The following is a 17,224-nucleotide window of genomic DNA, read 5'->3' as shown; positions in this document are numbered from 1 at the left end:
ACTTCCTTGTTTCTTTCATGGCATTTTTTTTTTTTAAACCCTTGCTGTCTGGCTGCTTTCCCTGCCACATCTACAAGCAAAGGGAAAGGGAGTTTCAAACTTCCCGGGGCCAAGCCAAAATTTCTGCAGCAAAAAAGGTGTTAGCAGAGCTGTATGACCACAGCAAGAAAGAAAAGGAGATCCACAGAGACCTGAATTGCTTGAACTTCAATCTAGCTATCACAAGTCATTGGCCTAACTTCCACCATGTGAGGATAGTTTTTAAGAACATTTTGGCAAACGAAGATTTGGATGTCTTCATACACAGGTAAAACAGATATTGGATTACCATTGCAACATGGATGGAAAAATGGGGGCGATGAACTACTTCCTGTATTCTTCAAGGATCCAACAGCATCTGAGCTTCTACAAGACCTTATTTGTGCCTGTACCAGTAGGGGTCATTGCACAATCAACGGTGTCTGTAGTCAAAACAATCTTCCCTGCACAGAACTGTGTACATGCCAAGACAATTAAGAATTTGGTAACCCAAGCACCCTCATGAAAGATCATAATGATGAACAAAATGGTGATAATGTTGACTAGAAATGTCACCAGTGCTATCACGTTTCAATACCTGTACAAATTAGATTATTACCTTTTAGACTGTCATTGTGATGCTTTAAGGTCACAGAGAAATCCAACTTTATGTCTTGAAATAGTAAAAGAGGGTCATTAAACTAACAGAAACTAATGTAAATATTTCAAAGTGATCATTTTAACGTGTTGATGGTGTCACTGTTTATCCCTGTTTCTATTGTAATGGCATCACTCGACAGCTCCACATCATACCTCATCTCAACCTTCACAGCTGTCAGTCTAGCACATTCACTAGCACTAATGTAACTTTAAATTAAAAGGGACTTTCTTCTACTGAGAAGGCATAGCTACCAAATATTTTGGAAAAAATATTTCTTGCCTTAATCTGTAAAAGTGTTAAAACACATCATTAAGGAAATCACAATAATAGTAGATGCTCCTGCTATGGTAATTCCTAATCATTATTCAAGATATATCAGAAAAGAGCTGGGACAGGGACCGTCCATGGAAGGACATTACCAATCAAATAATACAAGCATGTACTGGCTATCATCTGAAAAAGAAGAGAAGTCTTCAGGGGCTTTGAGATGTTACTTAATATAATGAGACTGAAAATTTTCTTGTTCTTGATAGTTCCAAATTCTGAGGCATGTGTTTTAGAGTTGGTGGGTAAATGGTGAGGAGTTAAATTTACTGTACTCTGATTTTAAGGTTTACATGGGGATGAGAAACCTCTCGGCTCCTTGGAGCTAAGATCAAAGTTTAGAGGACACTGTAGTTGGAAACACTGTAATTACATACAATCACGTCCTCTTCAAAATAAAATAAACAAACAATGCAGGTTTGTCAGCTTTAATTCTGCTGCAGCATTTGTTAACATGCCAAAGAGAGTAAATGTAATAGTGAACAAAACATACCATTATAAAGCTTTGGTATGTCTGTTAGGCTACAATATGTTCTTTCATTACTACCATAATGTTTCACTAACGCAAAATGCTAACATTCAGTATTTACATTAGATTTTAAAACAGCCAACCCAACATAAGATTCAGGTTGTTCCAAACATCCACAAGTTTTATTAAAACTGTTCTTTAAAGCAGATTTCAACATATGGAATATACTGAAACTGAAGACAACAAAATGATTTTTGACTCATGTTAACGAGAGGTTTGAATGGAGGATTGGGTAGATAGGTTTTCCAAATTCTAGCCCCCAACTCCCACACTGTGCAATCTTCTGAAAGTATTTTAGGGGCTGATTTTCACAAGTACTAAGCAATCCCAGCTTCAGCTGAAGTCAATGGGAACTCACGTCATTAATCGCCCTGTGCCAAAGTTTATCCTTTTGTAATATGGGGTAATACCTGCATCATGGGATTATTTTGAGATCCTCTGATAAAAGGAATAAGTGTGCAAAGTATTGTTATAAAGGGATGCTGTCATTATGAATAAAACTATTTATATAGTCTCATGGCCAGTACCTAGAGTTAAAGTTAATGCTTTTCCAGCTTCTTTTTAGTTCATGCACATATGCATACATGCTGAGACATCTCTCTTTTCTGACATCTCTCTTTTTTTTAAAAAAAAACAGTCAAGGTATTAGCTTAATAAGAATCCTGTTAGTCTTATAGTTTGCATGACACTGACAGGAAGGCAGAGTTGTGAAAAGATGCAGTGTTCAACTGTCCGGAAACGAATGTAACAAATACAGAGCCATCAATTTATTGGATGTAAAGAGCTGTTCCAAAATGCTATTTGATTTTTTGCATCTCACTTTTTATTCTGTGAATAATTTCGAGATTTTTTTCCAGAATAAAGAGGAAATTTGAAGAGAAAAGTTAGTTGGGTACAACAAAAAAAACCTTGTCAAGCCTGACAATGTCCATTTAAAATTGATCTGTTTTGTTTAGCTATGATATAACCAGACACACAAGAATGAGTATCTACAGATTACCTAATGTTATTTAAAGAAGATCTGACACTATCATTTTTGTATGCAATATAAAAAAAAAAAAAAAAGTGTATACAGGTGCACATACAAAACACTTGCTATTTTTGCCTTTTATGCCAAGATAACAGCCAGACAGCTGAATTTTAAGGACCTTTACATTTATAACCGAACAATAACTCAAATTCTTTGGCGAGAACCAACTAACAATACTACATGGAAACTAAAGTTTCCAAAATATTTTAAACAGACATGTGGTTTGAGAGCATAATCTGCAGACCTTTGAAGTTTCTAGGCAAGTCAAATTAATGTGCTGCAAATTTCACACTACATTATCATGATACAGTGAAAAGTAATTTCTGAATGCTATCTACCCTACACATATTTACCATATAAAAGAACAATCATTTACCTTCTACCAACTCCTCTTTCCCATCTTTGTAACTGGCTTCTTGCACAAGATAATGATGCGTAATGGAGAATCTGAAGTCAGCAAATGAAATTTCATCTGATTTCTCCTCCCATATTCCAGTGGTGTATACACCCTGCATATTGAAAAGGGATGAGATATTATTCGGTCATGGAGATTTAGGTTAATCTTCATCAACAACAATGTTCCCATTTTTTACATCCATGTGTGGAATGAATTTTGTTATGTGCACCAATACAGAGGTGATGGGTGGCGGGGGTGGGGCCGAGGGGTTCGGAGTGTGGGAGGAGGCCCAAGGCTGGGGCAGAGGGATGGCGTGTGAGTGGGTAAGGGCTCTGGCCGGTGGTGCTGGCTCTGGGGTGAGACCAGGAATGAGGGGTTTGGGGTGCAGGCTGCCCCAGGATTGCGGCAGGGAGAGAGGACTCCCCCCAGCCCTCTCCGGCCACAGCCGGGACTGAGGGAAAGGGACTTCTCCCCGGCCTGTGCAGCCCTTGATTGCCTGATGCGTGTCCACACAGCTTAGAGGGAACTTAGATCAGCAATAAGTATATTCCAATTATTACCTACAGAATTAATCTTTCTGGTGTGGACAATAAATATGTATTTTACATAGTATCTTATTTTATATAGATTAATAAAAACGGAGTCCCAAAACGCTTTACAAAGTTAACAAAATATTAAAACAAATCTTGCTATGATCAAGTAGGTTTATTTCAAAGGTCTGGTTATTCTAAATAACCTATAGAATTATCTGGCAATTCGAAGGCATTTGTGTTTCTCTCCTACAAAAATCACAGATTTCAGAGTGTTCACCAGTGCTGTGCTGAAAGACAAAACAGCTCCTTTAGGAGATTATGTCTACTTTATACTGCTTGGTTCCAATATTTGGTGTGAAATATTTTTCCATTTCTAATATTCATCTTGAATCTGACCTCACTTTTAAGTAATTACACAATTCTATCCTTCAGAGAACAGTAAACAGTTCTGTGTATGAAAAAACAAACATCAATCAAGTTTCAGATGTAGAAACAGTAGTTAGATCATTATTTAAAATATAATGTATCTGCATAATGCTGACTGTAAATATCACAATGTAACACTGCATATGTATGATTAACAACAATTCTACTTTTCTATATAGTAATGCTTAAACAAAACTATTTAGAGGATTCCTTGATTTGCACCATTCTCTTTCTTGTTATAGGGCTTCTATCACTAGACTATTGGAATAGATAACTCAAGAAACAAGTTCAACCTTAAGGTGTAGGAATATATTAATAGTTAAGATTGAAAGTATTTGATTAGATAACCAAGTTTTAACCCTGAAAACTGTGTGCTGACCACCACATTTAGTTTCATAAAACTCCCTTTGAATATGTAGCTGCCAGCCCACCCAGTACAGAAGAATTTCTCTGCATTGCTATGCAGGATATCTGGGTAGTTTCCTGTCTGGTGTCCTGGGCTCAGAGAAGGAAGGCTGCAAAGACTCAGGCTATGTCTACACTACAGCCTATGTCAACATAAGTTATGCCACTCAGGGGTGTGAATAAACCAACCGCCTGAATGACACAAGTTACACCAACATAAGCACTCGTGTGCACAGTGCTATGTTGACAGAAGAGCTTCCCTTACTGACACAGATTCTGACGTTCACTGAGGTTGTTTTATTATGCAAACGGAAGAGCTCTCGGCTGCGCCACTGTTTTTGTAGACATCCTCAAAGTCTAAGGCCTTGGCTACACTTGCAAGTTACAGCACTGTAAAGCCTCCCCCAGTGCTGTAACTCACTCCCCGTCCACACTGGCAGGGCACTTGCAGCGCTGTATCTCCCTGGGTACACCGCTGCAGGTACTCCACATCTCCGAGAGGAATGGCTACGACTCACAGGTGTGAGTGTAAACGCTTGCAGCACTGTACTAATCACCTTGTCAAGAGGCCAATCCTCTCCATTGTTGTGACCGGCTGCAGGAATGCGGAAGTGCCGGTTTCAAAGCTCATACTGCAGAGAAAAGCAAACAATTTGCAGCTTGCTTTGAGTAAGTAAACGAATGAGCAGGGGGCCGGGAGTTTGGAACTTGCAAAATAGAGAGCTGACATGCTCCAAAAAGCACTCTCTCTCCCCCCACACTCCCTGTCACAATCCACTCCACCCCCGCCCCCCCCCCCCCCCCCCGTTTTGAAAAGCAGGTTGCAGCCACATGAATGCTGGGATAGCTGCCCATAATGCACCACTCCCAACACAGCTGCAAATGTTACAAGTGTGGCCACACCACTGCGCTGGCAGCTGTCAGTGTGGACAGACTGCAGCGCTTTTCCCTACTCAGCTGTACGAAGACAGGTTTACCTCACAGCGCTGTACAGCTGCAAGTGTAGCCAAGGCCTAAAAAATACTTAGGGTGAGTGGAGTGCCTCAGCCACAACTGCATCCTCTGTAATGAAATACTGACTAGCTCTGAGGAGTCATGTGACACCTTTATCCATGCATCATAAAGGTTAAGTGCCATGGAGTGGAGGAAAAACAGAGATACTTGAGAACTGAAATGGGAACCTGGACAACACCTTTCCCACTCTGAACCCAGGAACAAGAACACTGGAGCACACAAAGGTCTACTCATTACCAATATAACATTTCCTTGGGAGAAAATTTCTCCCAATCATAACTTTATAATTAATTTTGACCACACAGATTCATTTCTGCAAGTAAAATTCCCATTGAAAACTGTTCTTGCTGTAAGTAACCTCAAACTTTAGTCTGCCAAATACAAGGAAATTTGAAGTGTAAATATGAATGCACACTATATATTATACCATGCCATTTCCAATTATAAAACAGAATTTCATAAGCAATTAAACTGACCTTTTCTAGGGGCTTGCCTGAAGAAACCCCAATAAGTTTCCAGTCATTCAAAACTTCTTCAACTTTTGAAATAAATCTAGTGGGGAGAAAAATTGTTAGTATTTCCTAAACAGTGTCTACATTAGACCTTATCTCGCTAAAAATCACAGTACAATACAGTGAAATTCCTGAAAAATGAGCACTGTACAACTCATTACAAGGGGAAAAAATTGTTAACTTATTTTAGGATTTTATTCTATTCTTTTTTTTCTATTTCATTTATACTAAGCCTTACGCTCAGAGTGCCTGATTGTGAGCCTCTTATTTACACTGGTGAAGTGTTACTCACATGAGTAGTTCCACTCAGTAGTTCTATTTCAGGGGAAATTACACTTCATTCAGATTTTATTTTCACTGATCACCAGTTTAAAATAAGGGGCTCACAATCTGATCTACAGGATGTAGGCACAAACATTCCATTGAACAGAGAGGGGGAGGTGTACCTACACGTACCCAAATAGTATTGTAAACGTTAAATAATTTGTAAACAGAATGATTTTGTCTGTCTCACTGACCAGCTCAGGAATTATACACTTGGAAAGTTAATTTTAAAATAACCTATTTATTGTACAATACAGTGCTGCTTACATCATTCAGTATCTGAACAGAAAAGGGCAGAATGGAACGAGAATGATGGCCAGAGTCTGAGCAGGAAATCTCTCTCTCTCTCTCAAATATTTCAAAGTTGTAACTAACAAATAAAATACAAAACACACCATACAGATATAAAGCTGTACTTTTAGTTTATGATTCTGGTGACCGTGATAAACGCCTCAGAAGTTATTCTTAGTTTAGAAAGTCATCTGAATTTTCTGGGTGAGTTTTAGTAGAAACTGAATTCATGCTTTGTTTGTTAGCTTACTGTGAATTACATTTTTCAGGATATACAGTTCTGAACACTTTCCCAAGTTGATTTCATTATGCTCAGAAATATTGGAAATCCAAATAATAGAATCATAGAATATTAGGATTGGACTGAGAGACCTCAGGAGGTCATCTAGTCCAATCCCCTGCTAAAAGCAGGACCAACACCAACTAAATCATCCCAGCCAGGGCTTTGTCAAGCCAGTCCTTAAAAACCTCTAAGGATGGAGATTCCACCACCTCCCTAGGTAACCCATTCCAGTGCTTCACCACCCTCCTAGTGAAATACTGTTTCCTAATATCCAATCTAGACCTTCCCCACTGCAATTTGAGACTGCTTCTTGTTCTGTCATCTGCCACCACTGAGAACAGCCTAGCTCCATCCTCTTTGGAACCCCCCTTCAGATAATTAAAGGCTGCTATCAAATCCCCCCTCACTCTACTCTTCTGCAGACTAAATAACCCCAGTTCCCTCAGCCTCTCCTCATAAGTCATGTGCCCCAGTCCCCTAATAATTTTCACTGCCCTTCACTGGACTCTCTCCAATCTGTCCACATCCCTTCTGTAGGGAAATGACCAAGCCAACAATTGTAAAAGTCAATAAATCAACACTAGCTGCAAACAGTAATGTTCTGTCCCCAACAGCTGAAAATGCATACTTAAACTAGTTATTAAAAATAATGGGAAGACAGATTCTAATATGTACTTTTCTCCCTGACAGACTTCATTCTTTGAAACTTTAGTGTAATCACCAGAAGCCCTCCGAATATTATGACTCAATTATAAATATTCACTTTAAACAAACAAAATTCCATACCATGGATTATTCAAATAGCAACCCAAATTTAGAAATTAACACATAGCAGACTATAAAACTTTGAAAGAGGACTACGCTTCTATCATAAAAATTAGAGATGGAAAAGGCCTATAAAATCATGTAGGTAATGTAAGATTGTTCTTTACAATCTATTTTCTGGTACTTTACATTAATATGTTCACTTTAAGGAAACACACCCCCACACCCACCCCTACCCGATGATGGGTCTGATCCTACTTCTATTTACTTAATTGGGAGTGGGATTAGGCCTCGTGTATCTTTCATTGGCATTTCAATATCCCAAATCAGAATTATTCTTATGGTTGGGATAGCACCTTCTGCCTATCCAATCAATCTTAATTAGAAGAGGTCAATTTTCTTCTGTGCTCATTCCATCTGCATACAGACAAACTAGCACTTCAATCAACTTCTAAGTTTGTGTCATAGGCAGCAATCCATTCTGTGCACTGTCTACATTACTATTTTAAGTAAGCAAACAAAAAAAGATGACTAAATTTCTGACATGCCAAAACAAGATAAATTGTTCCCTGTCAAATATTTAGCCAAGCAAAACTAATAATGGTATTTAACCACACAAGCACATATCTGCTCTGAACAGAATACAGGAAATACACCTCTACCTCAATACAACTAGACCTGATAAAACACAAATTCGGATATAACGCGGTAAAGCAGCGCTCCGGGGAGGAAGGGGGGCGTGCACACTCCGGAGGATCAAAGCAAGTTCAATACAACGTGGTTTCACCTATAACGCAGCAAGATTTTTTGGCTCCCGAGGACAGCGTTATACCGGGGTAGAGGTGTACTATATTGCACACTAAGCAGTGACATTGTGTTCGGAGTCAAGTATCAGGGGGTAGCCGTGTTAGTCTGTATCTACAAAAACAACAAGGAGTCTGGTGGCACCTTAAAGACTAACAGATTTATTTGGGCATCAGCTTTACTGGACTTCTTCGGATGCTATGCGGTTTTTACCCACGAAAGCTTATGCCCAAATAAATCTGTTAGTCTTTAAGGTGCCACCAGACTCCTTGTTGTTTGTGTTCGGAGTGGAGTAATATCACCAAAATGCAGTTCCTGCTCTGAAGAACTGTCTCTACGTTAGCTTTTCTGAAAGACACCCTACTGTTGGCTCTCCTTCAGTGGTGACAGCAGTGAGAGAAGCACGGAGGGACAAGGCTCCAGGAAGTCACTGGTTATTTTACTACGGGATCATTTAGACGGAATCAGAACAGGCCTACGCAACAGCACGGTGAAAATGCTGCCAGCGTCCTACGCCAGCACACCCACAAGTAGATACACTGCGGGGTCAACAACAGGAGAGGGAAACTTGTCCCCAAATCGCTAAGGCGTGTGGGGCCACACCACAGGAGGCACGACGCTGGGGCCTCAGGGGAAGGAGCGGGACTCGGGAGGCCATAGTGCCTTTCCCAGGGGTTCCTGAGCGCAGGCAAGAGCTTGCCGAGGAGGATGCGCGCTGTGCAATCATCCCATCCGGGATGACACTGGGTCGCTCTCTGAGGGCCCCTTCCCCTAAACTTGCAAAGCCGGGGGGGGGGGGGGGGCGCTACCGCAGGGAAGGGCGGCGGGCTGGGCGCAGGGGAGGGGTGAGAGATGCGGAGCCCGGGGATCCGGTCTCGTACCTTTCCCACTCGGAGGCGGTGGTGAAATCCGTGATCTCAAACACCTCGGACTCGGGCTGCGGGGAGAGAGCGGGAGAGGCGGTGAGTGCGGGCGGGCTAGGAGAAACCGCCGGGGGAGCCGGATAGGGGCCGGGGGACTCACCTCGCTGTCCGCCGCCATCTTGTGCAGCCACTGGGCAGTAGCGCGCATAGGATCACGGGAGACTGGCGGGGGAAGGGAACAGGAGGGTGGAGAAGGACGGCGAGAGAGCCATTGGAAATGTCCCCAGCTTTGGAGCTCGCACAGAGAGTCACCCACTGCTCTCGGTCCAGTCCGATATCTCCCTTCCCCTCGCTGAGACAGCCCTGTCCCTACACCCCTCCTGAGGGACAGCCCTGCCCCTCCGCTCCACTCCTCCACACACACCCCTCCTCAGAGCCAGCCTTGCCCCTACACCCCTTCACACACACCCCTCCTCAGAGCCAGCCTTGCCCCTACACCCCTTCACACACATCCCTCCTCAGAGCCAGCCTTGCCCCTACACCCCTTCACACACACCCCTCCTCAGAGCCAGCCTTGCCCCTACACCCCTTCACACACACCCCTCCTCAGAGCCAGCCTTGCCCCTACACCCCTTCACACACACCCCTCCTCAGAGCCAGCCTTGCCCCTACACCCCTTCACGCACACCCCTCCTCAGAGCCAGCCTTGCCCCTACATCCCTTCACGCACACCCCTCCTCAGAGCCAGCCTTGCCCCTACACCCCTTCACGCACACCCCTCCTCAGAGCCAGCCTTGCCCCTACACCCCTTCACGCACACCCCTCCTCAGAGCCAGCCTTGCCCCTACACCCCTTCACGCACACCCCTCCTCAGAGCCAGCCTTGCCCCTACACCCCTTCACGCACACCCCTCCTCAGAGCCAGCCTTGCCCCTACACCCCTCTTGAGAGACAACCCTACGCCCCACACAGACACCCGTCCTTAGATCCAGCCCTGCCTCTTCATCTCCACACACACCCATACACGTACAAAGACAGCATGTCCCTTTCATCTTCACAGTCTCCTCAGAGATTTTATGCAGTGTAGCTATAGCTATGTCAGTCCCAAAGTATTAGCGAGACAAGGTGGGTGAGGTAATATCTTTTATTGGTCCAACCTCTGTTGGTGAGAGAGACATGCTTTTGAGGAAGAAGAGCTCTGTGTGGCTCAAAAATCTCACCAATAGAAGTTGGTCCAATAAAAGATATTACCTCACCCACCTTATCACTTCTCAGAGAGACAGCCCTGCCCTATCATCCCCACACATACACCCTCCTACATACACAGACAGCCCAGTCCCCTTATCCCCGTACAGATACATCTCCATCCCCGTAGACACCCTGCCCCAGGAAGAGACACCCCAACCTAATACACTCAGAGACCGATGGGGATCTTCCCATCCACCCAGGCCGCTCCACACAGAGACAGCCCACTACATACACACAGAGAGACATGTCCTCCCTCACCCACTCAGAAATGCACCCTTCTATACGTACATGACCCTACCTCCATACATACCCTGCTCCTATATATATTATCCAACACACAGAGATTTCCCCAACTCTTCCTTACATATCTCATAAGACACCACACATCCAAAAAGAGGTAACTTCGCACCCAAGCTTGTTTGGGGGCAGTATTTAGGTTCTTCTTTCCCTCTCCAGATCTTCATTCCATTAGTTTGCATTAAGTTCTAACACCTGAATACATTCTTCATTAACACACCTTTGGCCTAGGACTATTTAATTACAGGGTGTACATAATGTAGATGTAATATAATAGCAAACTACAGGATATAGACAGATGAAAACAATACAATCAACATCTAATTTGATCTCTATTAGCATAAGAGTGAATGAATTTGAAAGCATACTAACACTTAACACTTCTTTGATATTCACATACAAGTGAATTGTCCTGAGACTCTGGCATGGGCTGGCATCTGACCTGTCCGTGTCACAAGGTTATTCTGACATTTTTATAAATAGTGATTTATGATTGGATTTATGAAGAGTGTACAGTGTACCTTTTCCTGTGCTGGAGGGATTATGGAGTCCTCTGTTGGCTGGATGTTGTACTGGGGATTAAAAGAGCCCAACACCATGAATGAGCCTGCAGGTGCATTACAGTATGCAGTTTAGTGACAACTATGAAGTCGTAGGTAGATAAGGTTTGTTACAGTATATCCAATAAGAGAATATTTTTATTATTTATTGAGTTCTCTAAGAAGGAGAAAGGAAAGCAAATACTGTATAGTAGAATCTGGTTAATTAGGACACCCCACCGGATGAACTGCCTATTCTAAAAAAAGAACAGGAGTACTTGTGGCACCTTAGAGACTAACAAATTTATTAGAGCATAAGCTTTCGTGGTCTACAGCCCACTTCTTATATGCATCCGAAGAAGTGGGCTGTAGTCCATGAAAGCTTATGCTCTAATAAATTTGTTAGTCTCTAAGGTGCCACAAGTACTCCTGTTCTTTTTGCGGATACAGACTAACACGGCTGCTACTCTGAAACCTGCCTATTCTAAAAGAGTTTGAAAAGATTTGAAATTAAATAGAAATATAAGAATAAAAACAATGTCTTTTGAAGGATATACTTTATGCATTAGTTTGAGGCTGTTTTTAAAAAGAAGCAAGGAGTTCAGGGATCTTTTCTGGGAGGGAAGTAATTAATTTTTAGGAAAGTGGTAGGAATTGACATCCAGAGAAAAGTGCCATAAAAATAGGTCATGCAGCAAAAGTGTAGCTAGACAGACAAGGGAGAGAGATGTAGGCTGCTTTGCATGCTAGAACAGCTCTTTTGTAATTGGGGCCTAAAATCCTACCATGTAGTTTAATCCTGTTTTGTTTCATAGATGGCTGAGACTCCAACTTACAATTCTCCAAACAAAATGCCCAGTGGATAGTTGCCTTGGCAACAGCCTGTAAACTAAACAGTCTGGTTGTAGCAGTGGCTGCCTGAAGGATTTTATGCGAGAAGAATTTGCTTTAATAATGGGAACACAGTTGGCTATGCAATCTGAAGCTTACCCAGAAAATAAAATCAAAGTACACAGAATCACTGTGTGAATTAGCTGCTATCCAGTGAAGAGGGACAGCTATGACCTAAAAATGATAATTTAGCTGCTCTTCGGATTGGTGTCTCTGTTTCAAAACTTGCTCTTTGATACAAGCTCTAGGTAAGCTCGATGTTTCAGCATATTTTACAGAACCTATTATTTTCAATTATTATTTATGAAGCTCCACGTTATACGTGGTAATTTACAATAAAGTAAAAAGACAAAAATCTTGAGGAGATTACCATCTAATTATAATCTTAGAAAACCAGTTTAATGGAATGCATGTGCTAATATACACCAAGAGAAAGTGTTGTCCAGTGATTAGCATCGAGGGTTGGGAATCAAGAATCTTGACTTCTATCCCAGTCTTTGCACTCATTAACTGTGGGACCATGGGCAAGTCACTCAGTTTCTCTGTATATGTTTAGCCACGTTTAAAATGGGGATAATACCTGCCTATCCCACAGGGTTGTTGTGAGGCTTAATATTATTGTGTTTTAAACTTTATGAGATCCTTGGGTGAAAGGTGCCATATAAAATTGCAATTTGTTATAAAAACTTGAATTTCATCTAAGATAAATCCATGGGGATAAGAGTATCAGAGGGGTAGCCGTGTTAGTCTGAATCTGTAAAAAGCAACAGAGGGTCCTGTGGCACCTTTGAGACTAACAGAAGTATTGGGAGCATAAGCTTTCGTGGGTAAGAACCTCACTTCTTCAGATGCAAGTGGGGATAACTATCCATGGGGATAACTATCAACCAGTCTGTAGAGAGTGCTGTGGCACTTGTACTAGGAATTATGCTTTCCTGTTAGTTAACGTAATAAGAAATAAGGGCCTGTGCCTGCTCATGTTTAACAGTACACAGTAGGAAAATTCTTATTGCATCCAATGGGAGTTGGATTGGGCCCTACATTTTCTCAATTTTTTTTTTTTATGTTGTGACATCAGCCAGTTTTTCCATTCCCATCAGCTGTGCTGTGAGCTTAGCTGAAAAGAAAATAAAGGGAGATAAAATAATGAGATGTATCAAAGATCTTAGTTGCATGAAGCAGAAAATGAACTCTTACTTTGCCACTTTGACATTTATTAACCTAAAGGTATTTGTTACCTTGTATGATGGAATCCATAATGTAAAACAAAACAAAATCAAACAATGTTACAGTTAATTAGTGGTTAGTCCCTGCTCCCCTCCCCCCCTTGTGTTTATAGCTAGGCTGAAAAATTTAAACATACTATAAAAATGTATTGTATTTAAGGTTATTATTAGGGCTAGTTAGTGTGATAAAAGCTTTATAAGGAACACTATGAATATTATTATTATAATTTAATAACACCAACAGTGAAAACACTTAAGAATCTCTGCCACAAGTGGAATAAAATTTAATCTTAAAACAAATATTATGGAACAAAAAAGAGAACAATAAATTATTCCAAGGTTTCCTTGAGGTAACTTCAGAGATTGATGTGGAGATCATCATCAGCAATATATCTAAAGTTTAATAATTTCTCAGAAACCTAGATTTTCTGCACCCTAAAACTGGAAGTACAGCTCTGATCACAGCAGCTGAAGAGACTCTCAAAGTTAAGTATTTACTATCCAATACTGCAAATGTATATTGACTTCATCAAGGGACATATTCAGGTCCCTTTTTCTGTGGTTTGTTAGATGCCTTCTACTCCCCAATGTTATATAAAAGGAGAGAGATCAAAATAAATCAGTAAAAAACAAACATACCAAAGTTATCACCTCTTTATAGGCAGGGCCGGCTCCAGGCACCAGCTTAACAAGCAGGTGCTTGGGGCAGCCAAGGGAGAGGGGCGTCACCTGCGGCAATTCAGGGGCGACAGGTCCCTCACTCCCTCTAGGAGCGAAGGACCTGCTGCTGAACTGCCGCCGCCAATCGCGGCTTTTTTTTTTTTTTTTTGCTTGGGGCGGCAGAAATACTGGAGCCAGCCCTGTTTATAGGTCTCCCAGCATGTCTTGTATTATCTCTGACTGTCTTTTAGACTGTAAGCTCCTCATAGCAAAGGCTGTCTTTCAGTCTTGTATAGCATGGAGCATACTGTCTGTGCTCACAATAATAAAATAAATGTGCCCCTGCCTCTCCACATTCAGGGCTCATCCTGGTGAGTAATTAAAATGGAAACTTCTTTATCCCTCTTTCTGTGGTAGACAAAGTCTGGGGATATGTTTTCCCACACAATATGTGAGGAGAGTTATACAATTAGGTAGGGAAACACAGGAGTTGCTCTGTTGGAACAGATGAATGGTTTAATCTGGTTCAATATTTTGTCTCTCTGACTAATTCTAGATGCGTCAAAGGAAGTTATAACACTTGTTAACAATGTACCTAGTAGTGCATTACTATACTATGGGGGAAATTCTTTCCGGACCATCATGGAGCATGTGGATTTTACTACAGCCATTTAAGTGTATCTCACCATGACCTACCTCAACTATCCTCTTCAATATCATCCTCAAAATTCAGCTCTTCCTAAATGCCTGCAGATTTTAGTCTTCAATTCGCCAAGCATTATGTAACCAGACAATTTAATTTCTTAACTCTAAACCATAGCATCTGTTAAAACAAAGAAACCTTACAAAAAATTGAACAAACAATGTGTTCAGATTAATTAAAAAGAAGAACAGGAGGACTTGTGGCACCTTAGAGACTAACAAATTTATTAGAGCATAAGCTTTCGTGGACTACAGCCCACTTCTTCGGATGCATATAGAATGGAACATATATTGAGGAGATATATATACACACATACAGAGAGCATAAACAGGTGGGAGTTGTCTTACCACCTCTGAGAGGCCAATTAATTAAGAGAAAAAAAACTTTTGAAGTGATAATCAAGCTAGCCCAGTACAAACAGACAGTTAGATAACAAGTGTGAGAATACTTACAAGGGGAGATAGATTCAATGTTTGTAATGGCTCAACCATTCCCAGTCCTTATTCAAACCGGAGTTGATTGTGTCTAGTTTGCATATCAATTCTAGCTCAGCAGTCTCTCCTTGGAGTCTGTTTTTGAAGTTTTTCCTGTTGTAAGATAGCCACCCGCAGGTCTGACATTGACTGACCAGACAGGTTAAAGTGTTCTCCCACTGGTTTTTGAGTATTATGATTCCTGGTGTCAGATTTCTGTCCATTAATTCTTTTGCGTAGAGACTGTCCGGTTTGGCCAATATACATGGCAGAGGGGCATTGCTGGCACATGATGGCATATATCACATTGGTAAATGTGCAGGTGAACGAGACACAATCAACTCAGGATTGAATAAGGACTGGGAATGGCTGAGCCATTACAAACATTGAATCTATCTCCCCTTGTAAGTTCAAAAACAGACTCCAACGAGAAACTGCTGAGCTAGAATTGATATGCAAACTAGACACAATCAACTCCGGTTTGAATAAGGACTGGGAATGGTTGAGCCATTACAAACATTGAATCTATCTCCCCTTGTAAGTATTCTCACACTTGTTATCTAACTGTCTGTTTGTACTGGGCTAGCTTGATTATCACTTCAAAAGTTTTTTTTCTCTTAATTAATTGGCCTCTCAGAGGTGGTAAGACAACTCCCACCTGTTTATGCTCTCTGTATGTGTGTATATATATCTCCTCAATATATGTTCCATTCTATATGCATCCGAAGAAGTGGGCTGTAGTCCACGAAAGCTTATGCTCTAATAAATTTGTTAGTCTCTAAGGTGCCACAAGTCCTCCTGTTCTTCTTTTTGCGGATACAGACTAACACGGCTGCTACTCTGAAACCTTTCAGATTAATTGTTCAGCCAGTCTGTTCTTTATTGCATTTTATCTCTTCCTTCCTTTGTACTTTGTCTATGTAGATTATAAATTCTTCCGGTAAGATATTACTTTTCATTTTAGTCTTTACTGCATGTAGCTCACTATTGGTGCTAAAAATAAAATAAAAAAAGTCTATTTTTATTTTGCACAGCTAATACTTTTTGGAAACTTACTAGTACATTTGACTCAATATCTTGCTGCAGTGAGCTCCATGGGCTAATTATATAATGCTTAAATTGAGGCCTTTGGCTGTACTCCCATAATATTTACTAATACTATCAATAATATCTCCTTTTATTCATTTTAACTTGTAATCTTTTAATTTTATTCCATATTCTTCAGGTTTGGAAAAAGTAAACAGAAATACCATTCATTATTTGTTATTCAGAGAATAAAAGGGAGAGAATCCATCAAGCCTATTGCAATCAAATCCATAGCGCTAGTGTGATTAAGATTATTTTTATTTTAATAATCAGACACTTGTGTAAGGTTTTACATCTTCATTGTGCTTTAATTAATCCTCACACTACCTCTAACAGTTTGTAACTCTAACTTCTTTTGTGACTCTTTGTGTAATCATATCCCTATTATGGCATTGTAGATTGTTGGATTTCCCTTGCAAAAGGGATCAGATATTCTTTTGAATGATAGCAATGAGACAGCTGTCCCTGTGGTGAAACATCATGTGCACGAGAAACATCTGTCAACTGTAAACAGTCCATATTCCCCAGACGCAGTTATTGTAATCAACACGGCAAGGTGACCTACACCTCCTTCAGCACTTACTGGGTAGTTAAATAGAGGTTTCATTGTACTTTTCTTCCTGTGAATGAGCCTAGTTAAAATCTCTTCCTGGAAAAACAGGCTCTGATTCTCCACTTAGTTAAGACTATTTTGTGCACGTGGGAGCTATGCTGTAATGGATCATGGGAGGTGAGTCTAGCCAACCCATAAATAACATAGGCATGAGGCACCAAACTGCAACGCCCAAAGAGGTAAAGGGGCAGCATTTCTAAATCAAAATTTTAACTTTAAACCAAAAGTTTTGGCTGATATTTCAGTGTTTGGATGAAATTTTTCAGGTTTTGATTTCTGATTGAAAAGTCAACATTTTCTGCATAAGAAA

The 17,224-nt window shown here is 40.9% G+C and overlaps 2 protein-coding genes across 15 annotated transcripts in view; one reads left to right on the top strand and one right to left on the bottom strand.

Annotated features, from left to right (window-relative positions):
• The window catches only part of RAB3GAP1 (RAB3 GTPase activating protein catalytic subunit 1), a 47,465-nt gene extending 37,865 nt beyond the window's left edge, over positions 1-9,600 (bottom strand). For 10 of the 12 annotated variants that reach the window (XR_010591266.1, XR_010591269.1, XR_010591268.1 and 7 more), the window contains exons 1-4: positions 9,340-9,545; positions 9,198-9,253; positions 5,814-5,889; positions 2,939-3,071 (exon numbers count right to left, since the gene is read on the bottom strand). Coding sequence is in view for 3 of the 12 variants with exons in the window: in XM_005286801.4 (XP_005286858.2) it covers positions 2,939-3,071; positions 5,814-5,889; positions 9,198-9,253; positions 9,340-9,387 (313 nt within the window). In the remaining 9 variants the exon portion in view is untranslated. Of the gene's footprint in view, positions 1-2,938; positions 3,072-5,813; positions 5,890-9,197; positions 9,254-9,339 lie in introns of all 12 variants that reach the window. The other 2 variants (XM_065560525.1, XM_065560526.1) reach the window with 1 other exon arrangement.
• The window catches only part of MAP3K19 (mitogen-activated protein kinase kinase kinase 19), a 47,683-nt gene continuing 39,604 nt past the window's right edge, over positions 9,146-17,224 (top strand). For all 3 annotated transcript variants that reach the window (XM_042855570.2, XM_005286809.5, XM_065560522.1), the window contains exons 1-2: positions 9,146-9,278; positions 12,078-12,401. The gene's annotated coding sequence lies outside the window, so the exon portion shown is untranslated. The remainder of the gene's footprint in view (positions 9,279-12,077; positions 12,402-17,224) is intronic.

The sequence above is a fragment of the Chrysemys picta genome, chromosome 11 (genome assembly GCF_011386835.1).
Source record: "Chrysemys picta bellii isolate R12L10 chromosome 11, ASM1138683v2, whole genome shotgun sequence".
Classification (NCBI taxonomy): domain Eukaryota; kingdom Metazoa; phylum Chordata; order Testudines; family Emydidae; genus Chrysemys; species Chrysemys picta.
Note: the sequence above shows the minus strand (reverse complement) of the source record. Positions and strands in the feature narration are given on the sequence as shown.